The sequence below is a fragment of the Schistocerca gregaria genome, chromosome 8 (genome assembly GCF_023897955.1).
Source record: "Schistocerca gregaria isolate iqSchGreg1 chromosome 8, iqSchGreg1.2, whole genome shotgun sequence".
Classification (NCBI taxonomy): Eukaryota; Metazoa; Arthropoda; class Insecta; order Orthoptera; family Acrididae; genus Schistocerca; species Schistocerca gregaria.
The window spans coordinates 367,728,123-367,747,587 of record NC_064927.1 but is presented as its reverse complement, the minus strand read 5'-3'; the positions used below and the strand labels follow the sequence as shown (position 1 = coordinate 367,747,587).

The 19,465-nt window shown below is 45.8% G+C and overlaps 1 protein-coding gene across 1 annotated transcript in view; it reads left to right on the top strand.

The window, feature by feature from the left end:
• The first annotated feature begins 793 nt into the window (after nucleotides 1-793).
• Nucleotides 794-19,465, top strand: part of LOC126285424 (uncharacterized) — a 1,121,207-nt gene continuing 1,102,535 nt past the window's right edge. The window contains exon 1 of the mRNA XM_049984792.1: nucleotides 794-2,681. Coding sequence (XP_049840749.1) covers nucleotides 849-2,681 — 1,833 coding nt within the window. The 5' untranslated portion in view covers nucleotides 794-848. The remainder of the gene's footprint in view (nucleotides 2,682-19,465) is intronic.

The window sequence follows — 19,465 nt, the reverse complement described above, 5'->3', positions numbered from 1 at the left end:
TAATTAGGACGACTTGGGTAGTGTGTTACATATGCGACACGACAGTATTCAACCCACGGTCCTTAATAAACAGTGCAGAAAGACTTATGCGTTGTAGGAGGTGGATCTAAGGAAAATCGTTGCAAGTAGGAGTCCTTAAATGATGTTATGGAGACGTATTGCTTACTCTGAAGCACTTGTTTGTGTTGTACGGAACAGAAAAGTGGTCAGTGATGTGGCACAAAAGACTGCCAAGCAAGAACTGTTTTCACGAGACGTTAGCAAATGAATGAGTTGCCGACAATTGGACAAGGTGCAGTAGATATCTGAGTCGACAGAGAGTGTACGTGAGAAGGAATTCCTCACAGTGATACGAGGAGGAAAGTAAACGCGCCCTTGTCAAGTGCACGAAGTGACACGGCATCAAAAATAGGATATCGGTTAGCTCTGACAGGTGTTTGCTTGGAGAAGTTGCGCTGACAGATATATGCTTTCTGGTCGGCTCAAGTGGAGCGTAACTCCGATTACTGGAAGTTGCCGGTGTAAGAGACAAGTGCAGCTTAACTTGAAGAGAGGACCTGTCAGTTGGTGGCAGCAGTATTTGCGCGACGCCAGCAACCGCCCGTACGTGCCGTACGCCATAAACACAGTATTACCGGAAGGTGGCGGCGGCGGCGCCTAAGTGATTGGGGTCCGAAGGTCGATAACCGCCGGGGAGGGGCCGTCCCGGTGTTATCGCGGCGGCCGCAGAGCAGGCGAGGCGAGGCGAGGCTGCCGTTATCGGAGCGGCCAGTGTGAGTCCGGACGCGACGCGACGCCCATCACGCAGCCGCAGCCCACAGCAGCCCGACCAGCGCAGGTGACAGGTGATGTCCTACGACAACAAGAGCTCCTCCGCAGCCGCGGACGCCGAAGTGGGCGGCTGGTCGACCCGCAAGCTCGGCGGCCGCTACGCCAGGCCCTACTCGCCTTCTGCCGGCGCAGGCGCCGCCGACGAGACGACGAGGGCGGCGTCGCCCGCCGGCTCGGCCAGCTCCGGCTACGTCTCCTACCGCAGCTCGATCGGCAACGGCGTCCGCTCCTACTCGCCGTTCCGCCCGCTGTCGCCGGCGCCACCGGCCTCCGCCCCCAACGAGGACGACTCCGGGGGCGGCTCCGAGAGCTCCAGCTCCAGCGGCAAGCCTTCGTCCAACCCCGCGAGAGGCGGCGGCCGCTACGAGTCGCAGCTGACTTCGCAGTACGGACGCATCCGCCCCCTCGCGGCGCCAGTGATAACTCCTCCGGCGATGCCGCTGCCCTCCGTGGTGACTTCGAGGCAGGGCTCCTCTTCCCTGCCTCCGCTTCCCACCGGCAGAAACGGGTCGGACGCCGGCAGGTACTCTAGCCTGCCGCGGGGCACTTCTCCCGCGGCGAACCAGCCCCTGTACCGCAGCCTCTACACCGGTCGCGGCGGCCTCTCCAGCTACCGTTCCGAGAGCGAGCCCGTCACGCCCAACGTGGTGAACGTGGGTGCCTCCAGGATCGGGCCCTCGTCGTCCGCCGCGCCGTCAGACGACGAGTCGTCGGGTTCGCAGCGGGGCGGCTACAAGAGCGCTCGGGCCCAGCCGGCGAGAGCGGAGGACTCGCCGAAGAGGGCGTACACCACCAGCTACGTGAGACAGAAGGCGCGTTCGCCCTCCGCCCACGACCCGGACGAGAGGCGGAAGAATCGGGACGGTGAAGGAGAGGAGGAAGAAGTGGAGCCTCCGCCCGCAAACAAGGTGCAGGCCATCAGCGCCATGGTGCGCCTGAACGCGCGCGTGCCCTCGGCCAAGTCGAGCTACAGCGGCGACGACGGCGACGAGATTCTCGTCGACGGCGTTCCAGTCAGGGTGAGGGAGAGTCGGAGCAGACACAGGCAAAGCTACGACGACGAGGTCTTCTTCCAGGAGGACGGCGGCGGTCGCGGCGCGGCGCCGGCCGGACGGGAGCTGAAGCGCGTCTACCAGAACGAGATCGTAGACGGCGCCGACTCGGAGGTGCCGGACTTCCCGCCGCCCCCGCCGCCAACGAGCGACGGCGAAGGCGACGGCGGCCGCAGCCAGCGGCGCTACGGCGGCGGAGGCGGCAGCGGCGGCCGAGGCGGCCGAGGCGGCGGCGGCTCCAGGACGGTGGTGGCGGCGTCGGCGACGTACCCCTCCGGATACTGGGGAGGCGGCCGGACCGCCAAGAACCAGCGCGCCGACGACGTACTGCACCCGGCGCCCGTGGCCGACGCGGCCGTGCCCTACAGCAGGCTCAGCTCCGCCTCTTCGGGACCCAAGAGCCCCTGGTCACCGAGCGCGGCCCCTCCCATCGCATCGCCGGAAGAGTACGACGACGAGTACCGCGACTACGGCAAGATCAGGACGGTGGCGCGCGGCGCGGCGCTGCCGCCGGACGTGCCGCCTCCGCCGCCGCCCTCGTCGCCGCCCCCGGAGCTGGAGGACGCGACCAGCAGCAGCAGCGGCGGCAGCAGCCGCAGGGGCAGCTCCAGCTCCGGAAGCGACAGTGGCGACAACGAGGACCGCCGCACCTACCGCCGCATGATGGATGAGCTGAGCGCCATGGAGGTCTCGGGCAAGAGGCGCCAGCAGCAGCAGCACGCGCAGAAGCAAGGCAAGCTGCAGCAAGTGCAGGACGAGCGCGGCCTGCCCATCAAGCGCTGGGAGTACAGCGGCAAGGTGAGTCCGCCACGACTCGCACACTCCGAGCTAGTTTTCCACGCCACACCCACACCCGCGCTATGGGTCTCAGCCGTTAATGCATTCGCACTGCTGCTCAGAAGGACGTAGTGATTACTGTCAAGAGACGCTGTTAAAATTTCTTTATTGGACAAACAGTTTCGGTCAACAGATCATTATCAGGTTCATAAAGGCATTTACATCGTATTAGGCACTATAAAATCATAAGCGTCTTGTAATAAAATCCAGGAATTCGTTGCAGCTGTCATATAGTAATATTACTACAGTGACGAATTTATCGGTCATATTATCTGACACCAATGGTTTTATAACACCTAATATGTAGTTGTAAACGCTTTTTCGGACCTGATGACGGAGTGCCTGCCGAAACTGGTTGTCAAAGAAATTTTATCTGCAGTTCTTGGCGGTAATTAGGATGTTCTTCATATAGAGCAGCTGTCATGAATTCGGTTGTTTGTTAGAACGCCAACTTTACTAGCCACGGTCCTGTTTGGAATGGTATACTATTCCCTCCTTCCGACTTTTTAACTGGCTTGGATCTCCCAGTTATAAGGGGACACATACAGTCTAACGAAGATTCCAAACCGCTGCGCACATTACCAAACGTAGCCGCCATGGAAGAAGCGACGAGGGACAGATAAAAATTTTGCGATCGACCGGACTGAACCCAGCTCCCATGGATTCGTAGTCTGCCAGAGAATCACTCATTCATGCATCATGGAAATGTGGAATGCTGAAGGCCATGCAACCTGAGAATAAGCAGTGAATGATAAAAGGAATGTTCTGCATTAACCATTGTGGCTTTATTCACAACACATCTATCAGATGACTGTGTTCCACCACTAACAGTGTTAACGTGAATAATTGAGTATACTATCGTCATGCAGTCGCTTTGAACAGCTACCACAACAATCAGTAAAAAATAGTTGTTCTGGATTATATCCACCATTTCATTTTTTAAATAAATAGCGGTTTCAGTACCATGTCATCAGACCATAATAATTGGCAACCAATGCTGTACAAACGCAATAAAGTCATGAGATGTTCAATTGACTCTTTTATTAGAACATGTTACGCGTTTCGGGATTACACCCATCTTCAGACATCACAAACTTCAACTCCTAACCAGCCAACCTTGACAATTCAAAGAAAGTGTCCAATAACATATGACTATAACAGCGACACAAGCAGTCTTGAAGCAGAGCTTGTGTCGCAGTTATAGCCATATGTTATTGGACACTTTCTTTGAGTTGTCAAGGTTGGCTGGTTAGGAAGGGGTTGAAGTTTGTGATGTCTGAAGATGGGTGTAATCCCGAAACGCGTAACGTGTTCTAATAAAAGAGCCAATTGAACATCTCATGACTTTATTGCGATTGTACAGCATTGTTTAACAATTATTAATATAAAAATGATCGCAGGCCTCAGGCTGGATTTTATGTCCTGTATATCATCAGACCGTCCCAAATAGGTTTGGCATGTTGACATTACTGCTTGAGGTGGCCTGGCGATGGTACATAGTACCGAAACCGACAGTCATTTTATAAAATAAAATAAAACGGCGATTGTAGACTAGTTAAAATAGATGTTTTCTGAATAATTAAGTTTATAAAAAATTAAATTTTGTTGGAATAAACTTATTCAACTTACCACATCTGTTAATGGAATATAGCCTTCTAAAAAATGTACTGTGTTGAATAAATTAATTCACAGTGCCAAAAACTACACACTATTTTTATCACTTCATCTGTCATCCTCAAATATTCTAGGGATCGGTGAACGAAGAAGAGGTTTACGGAAGAAATAGTAATTAAAGAAGCATATATTTTGATGTTACATTAAGTAATATTGAAGCGTCTATTGAGGTGCCTTGTTTCGTAGCCGGGGAAGTCTTTTTTTTCCACACTGAATATTTTATCTTCACGGAACCTCCCTCAAACATTTCTTAGCTGCGCCTTGATGATATGCTTCAAATCCAACCGTAGGTGTAACAGTGTGTTCGGGTGTTAAATAGAATAATCGAGTCAGTTGAATCGTAGGGAAAGCAAGTCGTACATTTGGGTTTATTGAAAGGATTTTGGAGAAAACGAAATGAGTGTACTAAGGATGTCTTGTAAAACTCTCGTGCGACATATCCTAACATATTATTCAGGTCTGTCGATTTTAAGGATGCGCCCCAGCAGGACACGAAACTACATAGTATACACATAGTATACACATACGCACAGAATTTTCTCTGCCGTAAAAAGTAAGTGGAAACACTTGTCCACTCTCTTACGGTGCTGTGAATTGTAACAGTATTAGAAAGGCCTTTAAAAACTGGCTTTGGGCCGCAAGGGATAGCATGCTCATTTCTAGAATATTCGTACGAAAACTGGACTGTTAGTGTCGTGATGTGAATGTTGTAGACTATCAGCTGCCACACGTTCCTCAGTCAACGATTTTCTGCATATTTACTGCATCTGTAACACTTCGTGTATTTAAAACCGAGATATTGCGACAGTTCATGAATGTAACACAAAAACTGTCCTTTTTATCAATATCTCAGTAGTCTTTACCCTGAAGTGAACTTATTGTTGTTCTCTATTTACCTCTACGAGACCTTGATGAAACCAATTTTTGAGGTACTAATTCGTTTCTGATTCGCGAGACACTAAAATAATTTAGACATGTGATACTTCCATTACGGACTAAAATAATTTTACGATCTCGTCCATAATATGTTGCGGGTCACACGACTGACAGATTCCGGAGATTGACAAATCATTTATCCAATAACCAACATTGCAAAACAGTTTATGTGTAAAATGTCCTCCGTGAATATTGTATATCTTACAAAGACACTAACCCTTGTATGAACTAAACCGACATATGCATGATAAGTGCTATATAGACAAGAGCTAATGCAATGTCGTTGAAACGCCGTTAATGGCTTCACAACAAGTGATCCCCGTAAAAAATTCTCCAGGATAAGTAATTTGCATCATCTTCATAATTTCTCAATTTTATGAATAACTGTATTTAAAATTTGTATGCCTTCAACATGCAATTATTGATTATTAATTTATTAATGTGTGTTAGTGGCAGTCTTAAACAAATTTTCACGTGCTTCCCATTCTGCATTCCTACGTACTTATGAAACCTTACTGTACTTGTCAGACCTCATTAAATTATGGCAGAAAAGACGACATTTAAACAAATTAAGCGTAAAAACTGAATTATCTCGTAGTTTGTAGCTGCCTGTCGCACGTTTCAGTGGCAGTAAGTGAATATGAAGTAAGATCGTGATGCTTGTTAAAGTTGGTCAGGGTTGTGTGAAAAATGAAGCACTGCTCACTGCTCGGTAACTCAGTGACATAAACAAAGTCAGTAATTAAAAACTAATTTTTTTAAAAAAAAACAGAGGAGAAAAACCATGGCAAGCCCCATGTGTAAGGGCGAATGTGTTTCTATGATTTACGAAATACGCAGTATCGGTAACAGTGAAGTCTTTTCTTTATAAAGGAATAGACACAAATTCGTATTGATAGCACAGTTTCTGACAATATCGTTAGGGTATTTACTCGATAAGCGACGCTCACCTGTCTAGCGAGTCACTATTTCAGTGCCGTGGTCATAGAATAAACGTGGTCAACTATACCGTATGGTCGATACGATAGTAGAATTCGTACCATGAACTTCTGTGTATCGTTCCAAGATGAATAAACGTGGTCAACTATACCGTATGGTCGATACGATAGTAGAACTCGTACCATGAACTTCTGTGTATCGTTCCAAGATGATTTAGAAGTTCTTACGAGAAAATAGATCCCGATACGCTTTCACAAACCTCAGGATGAAGATCCTTACTCCTTTGCCTCGAATAAATGATAAAATGCTGCAACCTTTGAGAAGGTGCTCTGTTATCATGGAGACCGTATAGCTCCTGCCATTGACGTGTGTTCATACCATCTTTAGGTATCATAAAATTATTTACAACCGCCTACATGGCAACTTTCATACAGTGACTTCAAATGAAAGAACCATGCCGCGTCACTGCGTCAACAGCGAATTGCTCTTACTTAAGACATAGCACCCGGCCCCGTCCCCTGTTCGTGATTGCGTATAGACCAGAGAAACGGACTCATTCACCATATCGGATTGGAATCCGGCTGTTTTCATTCAGTTACGTACCGCTTTTTAGCAGTGTTTTGATGGAAAACAAACTTTGGGTACAAGAAGTTCCGAGCCTTTTAGCTCAAATGTTTCAGTTATATGTTCACCTAAAGATGTGGCTTTTAGTGCCATGTAATCGGTACATACTGCTGGAGCGTTTTATTAATACTCAAGATGTTCTTACATAGTTAATCTTCGTATACTGATGGCGTCAGTATGGAGCGTTTCCACAGGATAAGGTGAGTCCTCATTGTATCAGTACACGAAGGGTAAACGTAGCTCTACATTTTACTGTTGACTGTACAGTGTATTCTTGTATTGGCGCCCGCGAGGCAATATAGCTTATACTTTATTCGAAGGCACAGTAGGAACACTGCCAAGTAGGCTGTTGTTAATAATTTTATGATACCTGAAGATGATCTAGAGTTACAAAGCGACGGTAAATAATTAGCTTGTCAGCATTTCTTGGTGAGCGAAACATGATGATTTCCAAATACACTCCGGAACACTGAAAATAGCTCACAAAGAGGAAGCATCAGACCGAGATAAAATTTACTGGACATAAAGAGAAAGCTTTTGACAATGTTGACTGGAATACTCTCTTTCAAATTCTAAAGGTGGCAGGGGTAAAATACAGGGAGCGAAAGGCTATTTACAATTTGTACAGAAACCAGATGGCAGTCATAAGAGTCGAGGGGCATGAAAGGGAAGCCGTGGTTGGGAAGGGAGTGAGACAGGGTTGTAGCCTATCCCCGATGTTGATCAGTCTGTATATTGAGCAAGCAGTAAAGGAAACGAAAGAAAAATTCGGAGTAGGGATTAAAATCCATGGAGAAGAAATAAAATCTTTGAGGTTCGCCGATGGCATTGTAATTCTGCCAGAGACAGCAAAAGACTTGGAAGGGCAGTTGAACGGAATCGATAGTGTCTTAAAAAGAGGGTATAAGATGAACATCAACAAAAGCGAAACGAGGATAATGGAATGTAGTAGAATTAAGTCGGGGGATGCTGAGGGAATTAGATTAGGAAATGGGATACTTAAAGTAGTAAATGAGTTTTGCTATTTGGGGATCAAAATAACTTATGATGGACGAAGTAGAGAGGATATAAAATGTAGACTGGCAATGGGAAGGAAAGCGTTTCTGAAGAAGAGAAATTTGTTACCATCGAGTATAGATTTAAGTGTCAGGAAGTCGTTTCTGAAAGTATTTGTATGGAGTGTAGCCATGTCTGGAAGTGAAACATGGACGATTAATAGCTTGGACAAGAAGAGACTAGAAGCTTTCGAAATGTGGTGCTACAGAAGAATGCTGAAGATTAGATGGGTAGATCACATAACTAATGAGGAGGTATAGAATAGAATTGGGGAGAAGAGTTTGTGGCGCAAGAATGGACCGGTTGGTAGGACATGTTCTGAGACATCAGGGGCTCACAAATTTACTACTGGAGGGCGGCGTGGAGGGTAAAAATTGTAGAGGGAGACCAAGAGATGAATGCACTAAGCAAATCCAGAAGGATGTAGGTTGCAGTAAGTACTGGGAGATCAAGAAGCTTGCACAGGATAGAGTAGCATGGAGAGCTGCATCAAACCAGTCTCTGGACTGAAGACCACAACAACAACAACAACAACAACAACAACTGTATTGATTAGATGTTCACTTTATTCCAAAATAAAGACATGTAAACAATTACAGTGAGTATAAGCAGACAAATACGACGGAACAACAATCATGCGTTGGACCACCTTTTGATGCAATACGTGCCACACCGCGATCCAGCATCGAGTTGATTAGGAATTTATGTCGTCCTGAGGGAGATTGGTCCACAAATCTTCAACAACCACCTCCAAATCGTGTACAGAGCGACACGGCGGCATCTGGTGTTTCAGCTGCAGCCACACCTTCTATGTAGGGGACAAGTCCGGCCATGGAAGAGTCGGAACATGACGTAAGAAGACTCGAGCAATTCGAGCTGTATGTGGACGGGCATTATCTTGCTGGAAATTGCCCCTGGTAGACCATGTAGGAAAGGTCCCACAAGGGAGTTGAAGAACGTCCCTACAGGGTTCCACGTACTACAATTAGAAGGAACCGGCTATCGTTGGTTATAGCTCCCCCCCCCCCCCCCCCCAGACCATTACGCTGGCTGTGCGGGTGGCGTGGCGCGCGACAGCGTGGGTGGAACTGTACCGTTCACGAGGCCGCCTCCAGACACGTATATGTTGCCCGGCCCCAAAACAAACCGGGATTCATCACCTAACATCTCGTTTCGACAGTATGTGGCTGTCCGCGATGTTCTGGCTTGACATCACTGCAGACGAAGACGCCGACGTCTCGGCGTTAACGGCAGTACACGACAAGGGCGACTCTACTTCAAATTCGCATCCGCAAGGCGTCTGCAGATGTTTCGTGGAACAGCTGGCACTTTCACGTCGTCTTGTATCGTGGACCGAGTCGCTGAAAGAACCCTGACCGCTTGCCGCGCGACCCTTTGATGCCTCGCCTCGTCATCTTCCTGGCTGCTCAGGACTTGCTAGGTCGCACATGCATGTCGCCTCGTCATCTTCCTGGCTGCTCAGGACTTGCTAGGTCGCACATGCATGTCGTCTCGCGTCCACCGCTCCCCACATCGTCGATCGACCTGGCGAGACACAGGGTGTGTCGACCAGCCTGCTGTTTTCATGCTGAAGATTAAGCGAATCTCTCACATTGGCTTAGCTATGAGAAATGTCCTCTAACACGCCTATCTGGCATTCTGCGCCTACTATAGTCCTCCTGGGGTCGGGATGTGATCGTCACGTACACGATTCGTCCACTATGCGCCTTTGAAATAGCGCCCTCTACCCAATCGCAGTGCTTCTGGAGCATCTGTTGCCATGAGTAATAGGATGTAGATTTCAGACTACGTAACAGACCAAAACGAAAATTTCTATTCCGACACTGACAATGTTGAGTGTGTATGGAAAAAGTTCAAGGATCTCGTAAAATGCGTTTTAGGCAGGTACGTGCCGAGTAACATTGCGAGGGACGGGAAAAACCCACCGTGGTTCAACAACAAAGTTAGGAAACTACTGCGAAAGCAGAGAGAGCTTCACTCCAAGTTTAAACGCAGCCAAAACCTCTCAGACAAACAGAACCTAAACGATGTCAAAGTTAGCGTAATGAGGGCTATGCGTGAAGCGTTCAGTGAATTCGAAAGTAAAGTTCTATGTACCGACTTGACAGAAAATCCTAGGATGTTCTGGTCTTACGTTAAATCAGAAAATGCATCGAAACAGCATATCCAGACGCTCTGGGATGATGATGGCATTGAAACAGAGGATGACACGGGTAAAGCTGAAATACTAAACAGCTTTTTCCAAAGCTGTTTCACAGAGGAAATCCTCGTAGGAACGAAAAAATGGCTGACATCGAAAAAAATGTCGAAGGAATAGAAAAGCAACTGGAATCACTCAACAGAGGAAAGTCCACTGAACCTGACGGGATAAGAATTCTATTCTACACAGAGTACGCGAAAGAATTTGCCTCGCTTCTAAAAGCCGTGTACCGCAAGTCTCTAGAGGAATGGAAGGTTCAAAATGACTGGAAAAGAGCACAGGTAGTCCCAGTTATCAAGAAGGATCGTCGAGCAGATGCGCAAAACTATAGGCCTATATCTCTGACATCGTTCTGCTGCAGAATTTTAGAACACGTTTTTTGCTCGCGTATCAATTAATTTCTGGAAACCCAGAATGTACTCTTTAGGAATCAACATGCATTCCGGAAACAGCGATCGTGTAAGACCCAACTCGCTTTATCTGTTCATGAGACCCAGGAAATATTAGATACAGGCTCCCAGGTGTATGCCATTTTCCTTGTCTTCCGGAAGGCGTTCGTTTCAGTTCCGCACTGTCGCCTGATAAACGAAGTAAGACCCTACGAAATATCAGACCAGCTGTATGGCTGGATTGAAGAGTTTTTAGAAAACAGAACACAGCATGTTGTTGTCAATGGAGAGACGTCTATAGACGTTAAAGTAACCTCTGGCGTGCCACAGGGGAGTGTTATGGGACCGTTGTTTTTCACGATATATAAAATTATAAACAGCCGACCAGTTGCAATAGATAAAGAAATTCTTTACCTAGGTTTCGACAAGTATAAATTTGCCTTCTTCAGAACATAACAATTTTACATTGGTCAGAACTAATGTAAAATTGTTACGTTCTGAAGAAGACAAATTTATATTTGTCGAAACCTAGGTAAAGAATTTCTTTATCCATTGCAACTGGTCGGCTGTTTATAATTTTATTACGTGAAACTGTTGCTGTTGTGCAGCTATATAATATTTCACAACATTAAATTCAAAATTAACAGCCTCAGTTGCGGAGTTACCTAGATTTACCTAGGTTTCAATTGGGATGACCCAACCTTCTTCAGAATTACAACAGCCTCAGTTGCGGAGTTACCTAGATTTACCTAGGTTTCAATTGGGATGACCCAACCTTCTTCAGAATTACTTAAGTGTAATTCTGAAGAAGGTTGGGTCATCCCAATTGAAACCTAGGTAAATCTAGGTAACTCCGCAACTGAGGCTGTTAATTTTGAATTTAATATTTATACAGTTGCTGACAGGGCCGCGAAATGCTGAAAGTATTGAATTTCACAATATATATAAATGACCTCGTAGATAGTGTCGGAAGTTCCATGCGGCATTTCGCGGATGATGCTGTAGTATACAGAGAAGTTGCAGCATTAGAAAATTGCAGCGAAATGCAGAAAGATCTGCAGCGGATAGGCACTTGGTGCAGGGAGTGGCAACTGACGCTTAACATAGACATATGTAATGTATTGCGAATACATAGAAGGAAGGACCCTTTGTTGTATGATTATATGATAGCGGAACAAACACTGGTAGCAGTTACTCCTGTAAAATATCTGGGAGTATGCGAGCGGAACGATTTAAAGTGTAATGATCATATAAAATTAATTGTTGTTAAGACGGGTACCAGGTTGAGATTCATTGGGGGAGTCCTTAGTAAATGCAGTTCATCAACAAAGGAGGTGGCTTAAAAAACACTCGTTCGACCTATACTCGAGTATTGCTCATCAGCGTGGGATCCGTACCAGGTCGGGTTGACAGAGGAGATGGACAAGATCAAAAGAAGAGCGGCGCGTTTAGTCACAGGGTTATTCGGCAAGCGTGATAGCGTTACGGAGATGTTTGGCAGGCTCAAGTGGCAGGCTCTGCAAGAGAGGCGCTCTGCATGGCGGTGTGGCTTGCTGTCCAGGTTTCGAGGGGGTGCGTTTCTGGATGAGGTATCTAATGTGTTGCTTCCCCCTACTTATACCTCCCGAGGAGATCACGAATGTAAAATTAGAGAAATTCGCGCGCATGGAGGCTTTCAGACAGTCTTTCTTCCCGCGAACCATACGCGACTGGAACAGGAAGGGGAGGTAATGACGGTGGCACGCAAAGTGCCCTCCGCCACACACTGTTGGGTGGCTTGCGGAGTATGAATGTAGATGTAGATGAGCCCTGGTACCAAACTTGTATGATTTCCATATCGGGTCTCACTGTATTTATGTACAGAGTTCCGCTGTTTTCAGGGTTTCTAGGTGTATTTCTGGACTTGCTTAAAATGTGTATGAAGTCTGTAGACTGCATTATAGTAGTCATTTTTGTTATGTCGTTGGTATTGTAGTTCTAAGGATTGCTCCCGACACTTAATGTGACCCTCGTGTTTCATTCTTCCACATGAACTCGCACCACACTGTGCAAAGATTGGTCGCTAAACACTGTGCGACAGAGACGCCTTTGTTTCATTATCAGTGTCTTTGTTGGGTCGGCGGAGAAAACAGAAGAAACACAGACGACCCGCGATGGGCCGTTGCTTGGCCTACTCGCGCCGCGGCCTAGTAAGAGGAGCTGGTGTGGAGAGGTCGGGGCTGAGGTGGAGTGGGGACCGGACACACGGAACCAGCCTACCGAGGCCTGCCCGCCGCGTCACCTTCTCGTGCTGTGCAGCGCTGTGTGTCTCCAGGAATGCGGATCGGAATGCGAGCGAGGCGTTACGCACGGCAGCCAGATTAACGCAAGAAGCGTCGCCCCGGGTTCATCGCTTACTCTTTTTGCAGCTCGCCGTCAACGCGGAGTCCTAGCTGCTAGCGGCTATGGAACACTGTCCTTCGTCCTACTTCAAGGGCAGTTCAAAATGTTTAATGTTTACGTTAGCGGTGGTTGATCTCCGTGAACGTGGATGAAGTTACACGAAGACAAAAAGCACCCATCTATGTTTTATACAGTTTCACTTATGCCAAGAAGCTTCTTCCGCTACTAAGAGTCGCCTCCCGTGAAAGACGGACATTGCATCTTGTCATCTATAACGTTTTTGTCTACAGCACCTGCTCTGTGAAACAACACTATATATATATATATATATGTTCAAATGTACCTACGTTTTGTATTGTAATTTACAAAACCTACCTGTTACCAACTGTTCGTTTAAAATTGTGAGCCGTATGTTTGTGACAATTACAGCGCCATCTATCACAAAGCGGTCCAACTAAAACATTCATATTTCTTTACGTACTACACGAATGTGAATATATATATATATATATATATATATATATATATATATATATATATATATATATATATATATATAGTATGGTCCATTGATCGTGACGGGGCCAAATATCCCACGAAATAAGCGTCAAACGAAAAAACTGCAAAGAACGAAACTTGTCTAGCTTGAAGGGGGAAACCAGATGGCGCTGTGGTTGGCCTGCTAGATGGCGCTGCCATAGGCCAAACGAATAACAACTGCGTTTTTTTTAAAATAGGAACCCCAATTTTTTTATTACATATTCGTGTAGTACGTAAAGAAATATGAATGTTTTAGTTGGACCGCTTTGTGATAGATGGCGCTGTAATTGTCACAAACATACGGCTCACAATTTTAAACGAACAGTTGGTAACAGGTAGGTTTTGTAAATTACAATACAGAACGTAGGTACATTTGAACATTTTATTTCGGTTGTTCCAATGTGATACATGTACCTTTGTCAACTTATCATTTCTTAGAACCCATGCTGTTACAGCGTGAGTACCTGTGGATACCACATTAATGCAATAAATGCTCAAAGTGATTCATTCCTATCAACAGCGAGTAGTTCGCCTTCCGTAATGTTCGCACATGCATTGACAATGCGCTGACGCATGTTGTCAGGCGTTGTCTGGGGATCACGATAGCGAATATCTTTCAACTTTCCCCACAGAAAGTAAAATCTAGGGACGGTGAACGTGTGGGCCATGTACGGTGCTTCGACGACCAATCCACCTGTCATGAAATATGCTATTCAATACCGCTTCAACCGCACACGAGCTATGTGGCGGACATCCATCATGTTGGAAGTACATCGCCATTCTATCATGCAGTGAAACATCTTGTAGTAACATCGGTAGAACATTACGTAGGAAATCAGCATACATTGCACCATTTAGACTGCCATAGATAAAATGGGGGCCAATTATCGTTCCTCCCATAATACCGCACCATACATTAACCCGCCAAGATCTCTGATGTTTCAGTTGTCGAAGACATCGTGGATTTTCTGTTGCCCAATAGTGCATATTATGCCGGTTTACGTTACCGCTGTTAGTGAATTACGCTTCGTCGCAAAATAGAACGCGTGAAAAAGAAACTGCCATAGTCCGGTAATTTCTCTTGTGCCAGTGGCAGAACTGTACACGACGTTCAAAGTCGTCGCCATGCAGTTCCTGGTGCATAGAAATATGGTATTAGTATTCTGAGCACCAACGTTTTTGAGATTCCCAATTCTCGCGCAATTTGTCTGCTACTGATGTGCGAATTAGCCGCGAGAGCAGCTAAAACACCTACTTGGGCATCATCATTTGTTGTAGGTCGTGGTTGACGTTTCACATGTGGCTGAACTCTTCCTGTTTCCTTAAATAACTTAACTATCCGGCGAACGGTCCGGACCCTTTGGATGATGTCGTCCAGGATACCGAGCAGCATACATAGCACACGCCCCTTGGGCATGTTGATCACAATAGCCGTGCATCAACACCATATCGACCTTTTCCGCAGTTAGTAAACGGTCCATTTTAACACGGGTAATGTATCACGAATCAAATACCGTCCGCACTGGCGGAATGTTACGTGATACCACGTACTTATACGTTTGTGACTATTACAGCGCCATCTATCACAAAGCGAAAAAAGTGGTCCAACTAAAACATTCATATTTCTTTACGTACTACACGAATATGTTATGAAAATGGGGGTTCCTATTTTTAAAAAACGCAGTTGATATCCGTTTGACCTATGGCACCGCCATCTAGCGGGCCAACCATAGCGCCATCTGGTTTCCCCCCTTCAAGCTAGACAAGTTTCGTTCTTTGTAGTTTTTTCGTTTGACGCTTATTTGGTGAGATATTTGGCCCGGTCATTATTAATGTACCACCCTGTATATATCGCATCACTGATGCACTGAAGCATTCGGCATGTAATCGGCTTATGTGTTTATTTACGAGTATGTCGGAAATTATATCTAAAAGTCAAATTAGATTTATCTTGCAGACGTTCCACAACTATTTCTGAAGCCAGGGTTAATATTACCGGCGTAAAAACATGATTTTTGGCAGGACCGCAGGTGACGTGTAAGTTGTACTACTAATTTAGGAAAATTTCTTAGGAACATTTTGTTGGACAACTGTGTATGATCATCTGTAGATGAGCACTCGTGGGAATAACATTTTTTTTCTGAGTAGGTTCATTCTCTTGCCTTCATTAGCTAGGTGTTTCGTCTCTAGATATTCATCTTTACCAATATATGATGGAAATCTGAATTTGATTATTTTAGTAAATACCGTGTAATTTTGGCATCATCTTACATGTCCGCACATTTCAACTTCTACGACTTATATCCTTGCTGCTCTGCCCAGCAAATCCATTATGAAATAATTAAAAAAAATTGTCTTCTCATTTTCTTTGTTTTTTCCATGACTGTCTCCGGTGTCTGTCGCTTTGCTTTTACTACTACCACTATTGCTGTTATTATTGTTATTAATATTATCGATTCGACAAGCGGTGGCTAGCAGCTGACCCGTCACGCAATAGAATCGTACACGTGTAAAATTCCTGGTCATGTCTAGCCATGGTGACTCCAGCACGAACTTGCCCTATATAGTCCAGGTACGGGTTCTTGTATAGCAGGTGAATACAACTTCCGTCTTGAAGACGCGGTGACGGATCGTATATTCGAGCATATTGTCCTCAATGTACGTATAGATGCGCTGTTTGTTGTCTGAACTTATTTTTTATTGGAGTCCGATTGTCGTACAGCATTTGCAGGCATCATGAAAGGTATAGGTTATTGTTAGTCAGGGCCATTCTTCTGTAGGGATTATTAAAAGTCTGATTGCGTTGCGCTAAAAATATTGTGTGTCAGTTTATTGATGATCTGAATAAGTAAAGAGAGAAATATCTGGGCACGTTCAGTTTTGCTCAGCTGCTTGAAAATCAAATAAGGTAAGGGGGTTTATCAGCACAGTAATTCATAAACTTTTCTAAGGGGACGTTTCAATTGACTTCATGTTCCCAAATAGCGATGTCGTGTCACCGGGCCACACTTTATTCGCGAGTCTCGAACAGTAAGCCGCAATTCACAGGGAAATCTTTTGCAGCGAATTTTTCCAAGACTGCGAGCTCATGCAAAAATGTTTCGTTCCCGGGCTGGGCCGACGAAAATTTACAGATACTTTTCGATGCGATAGGTTGCACATGGGTTTCTCTAGCTACCTCAGATCGCATTAGTGCGCATAAGAAAGGCAGTCTCAACTGATGCGACCACATTCCTTACACAGCCTTCAATCAGTATTCCATATCGCTGTTCAAATTGCCTTTAAAAAATGGTTCAAATGGCTCTGAGCACTATGGGACTCAACTTCTGTGGTCATCAATCCCCTAGAACTTAGAACTACTTAAACCTAATTAACCTAAGGACATCACACACATCCATGCCCGAGGCAGGATTCGAACCTGCGACCATAGCGGTCACACGGTTCCAGACTGAAGCGCCTAGAACCGCACGGCCACACAGGCCGGCAAAATTGCCTTTAGTTAATAAATATTTACTATTGTCTTTCCATTGCGTTGGCCAAACTGTGCCACTGGGTAGCATTTGTTTCGATCGTCTAATGCGTTTGGCAGTTATTGATTTTAAATGAACGGAAGTAGAGCGACAGCTTTCATCGTCTACGGACAATTCCACCTGCCGAGTGGTCCTTTAAATTTGCTTCGTCGCCGCATTTTTCTCTTTCGTATGGTGCTATTGCCCATTTCGCAGATTTATTGGTTCTTGTTTTATTGTAGCGGTGGCCGTTATGTAAATCGACGCTATCTCCGGTTCCGCCGCATCGGCCGCTCGTGCTGTAACACCACCTTTTCCCGACTTCCGTCGCCTGTCGAACTTGCCCGGGCGTCAGCTGCGCCTGTCGTCCTCACAATTGCCATTGTACGAACGGCGTCAGGCGGTGTCACTGCCGCACGCCAGCCACTCTCCTCGGTGCAAAAGAAAACCACCTTCTGTCGTCACTCACTCAGTTCACCCCTCTTGTTCCATCTTCGGAGACCGGGGGTGGAGTTACAGTGCAAGGGACCGAACCAGCTGCTTTTATTTGCTGTCGAATGAGAGATTATGCTAAAGTGTTTTAACTGAAGTTTAAGAATTTGTCAAGTTTATTCATTCTCAGCAGTTTTTAATTTTCTAAGTTGCAACAGGGTTCCACAAGTGGCTGTTTTTTTAACCTTTATTTGTGTCAGTGCAGCTTCAGCTGTTGGATGATTTTCACATCAAGTATAGTTACATTAGAAACCATGGCTGGTCAGACTAATAACCAAAGAACAAAAAAAAAAAAAAAAAAAAAAAAACAATCGACAGTCCCGGCAGCGACAAAATATAGCGCTTATGCGTGTACCCATACTATTACACAGAGTAAACAGTTAAATTTCGGCCGGCCGGGGTGGCCAAGCGGTTCTAGGCGCTTCTGTCCGGAACCGCGCGACTGCAGGTTCGAATCCTGCCTCGGGCATGGATGTGTGTGATGTCCTTAGGCTAGTTAGGTTTAAGTAGTTCTGACTTCTAGGGGACTGATGACCTCAGAAGTTAAGTCCCATAGTGCTCAGAGCCATCTGAACCATTTAGTTAAATTTCATCTGTGTGGCAGTGTAAATGCTGTATTATTTCGCTACCAGGACTTCCTGGTGGAAAAAACCGTTATTTTTATTTGATTATTATTTTTACTGGTCACGGTTTCCCAAAGTGACTATATACGGTGGATTAAAAAGACCCGATAGCCGAAACTGCACTAAAACAAACATAATTAGAAAATCAGTCACTTGCGGCACAATTCTGTCGTTTAGAAAATATTGGAAAGAGGAAGGTTAGTCGCCGTCCATGTTATAGACTCAGCATTACATTGGTTCGAATAGGATATTTCAGAAATGAGTCGTTTGTAGTCCTGTTAAAGGAACCAGTCTGGAATTCGACATAAGTTGGAAGCCACATGTCCTAAGTCAGAAGGGATGGTTGGGGATTTTAATCTTGGTGCTTGCGATGTTATAGGTAACAGTTGCGCCGCCCGTGTGTTTTAGGTGCAGGTGGCGATAGATTTGAAAGAAAAATTTCTCTAGGAAAGAAGTGTTAGAGCACCCGTGGAACGGAAGAAGAAGAAACGTTTGAAAGAAAGCAAAAGCGTAAGTCCCAGTGGTCTAGTTAACAGCAGAAAACGCGTAGAGAGAGAGGGAGAGAGAGAGGGGGGGGGGGGAGGGGAGAGGGGGAGAGAGAGAGAGAGAGAGAGGGGGGGGAGAGGGAGGGAGCGTGTATCATTACAATGAAAGGGCTTCCTTTGCGTTGTTCATTGGCCGATGAGGTACGTTAGTTTTAAAGAAAAAGAAAATTAAATAGAAAATTACAAAACAAAAAGTAGTCACCTTCGAAAGGGTTTTGATAGCGTTCTAAATTTATTCATCGTGAGATCGTAAACGAAACGTGTCTGATCGCTGCTTGCAATGATTCTGCTGTATGAGAAATTAGTTACTACGACGGAGAAGTTACTTGTGTCCATAACGAGCGTGACTCCTCAGCTGCTGCTGACCGGTAGGGAGTTTCACATCAGAATATTCGTACGCTGCCTAATGGAAGCTCTTTGGCGTGCATATTTTTCGCAAAGAGAAAAAATAAGGGAGTCACAAAGGCTCGGCAACGCAGCATAGGTGGATTTCGGCGTGTGCACGGGTAAGCGAGGCGTGCCTGTACTGCACGAGCTGCTCTTCGTTTGCCAGTGCCGCCTCTACAGAAGCCTTCAACAGCCTCTGGATTGAGCCACCGTCTGGTCCAAAGATCAAACGTGCAATAGTCATAATGTTGATGCCGTTCAACAGAGGCTGCACATGCAGGAAACGTGAAATTTTACTTTGTATTTCAGGGATATAAATATCACGGTATGAGTTTATTTGTGGCATTGAAATCCAGATGAAGTATTAACTAGTGAGTATGTGGATCTACGTGTCATCGGAGTGTACACAGGGACATCCCATAGTTGCT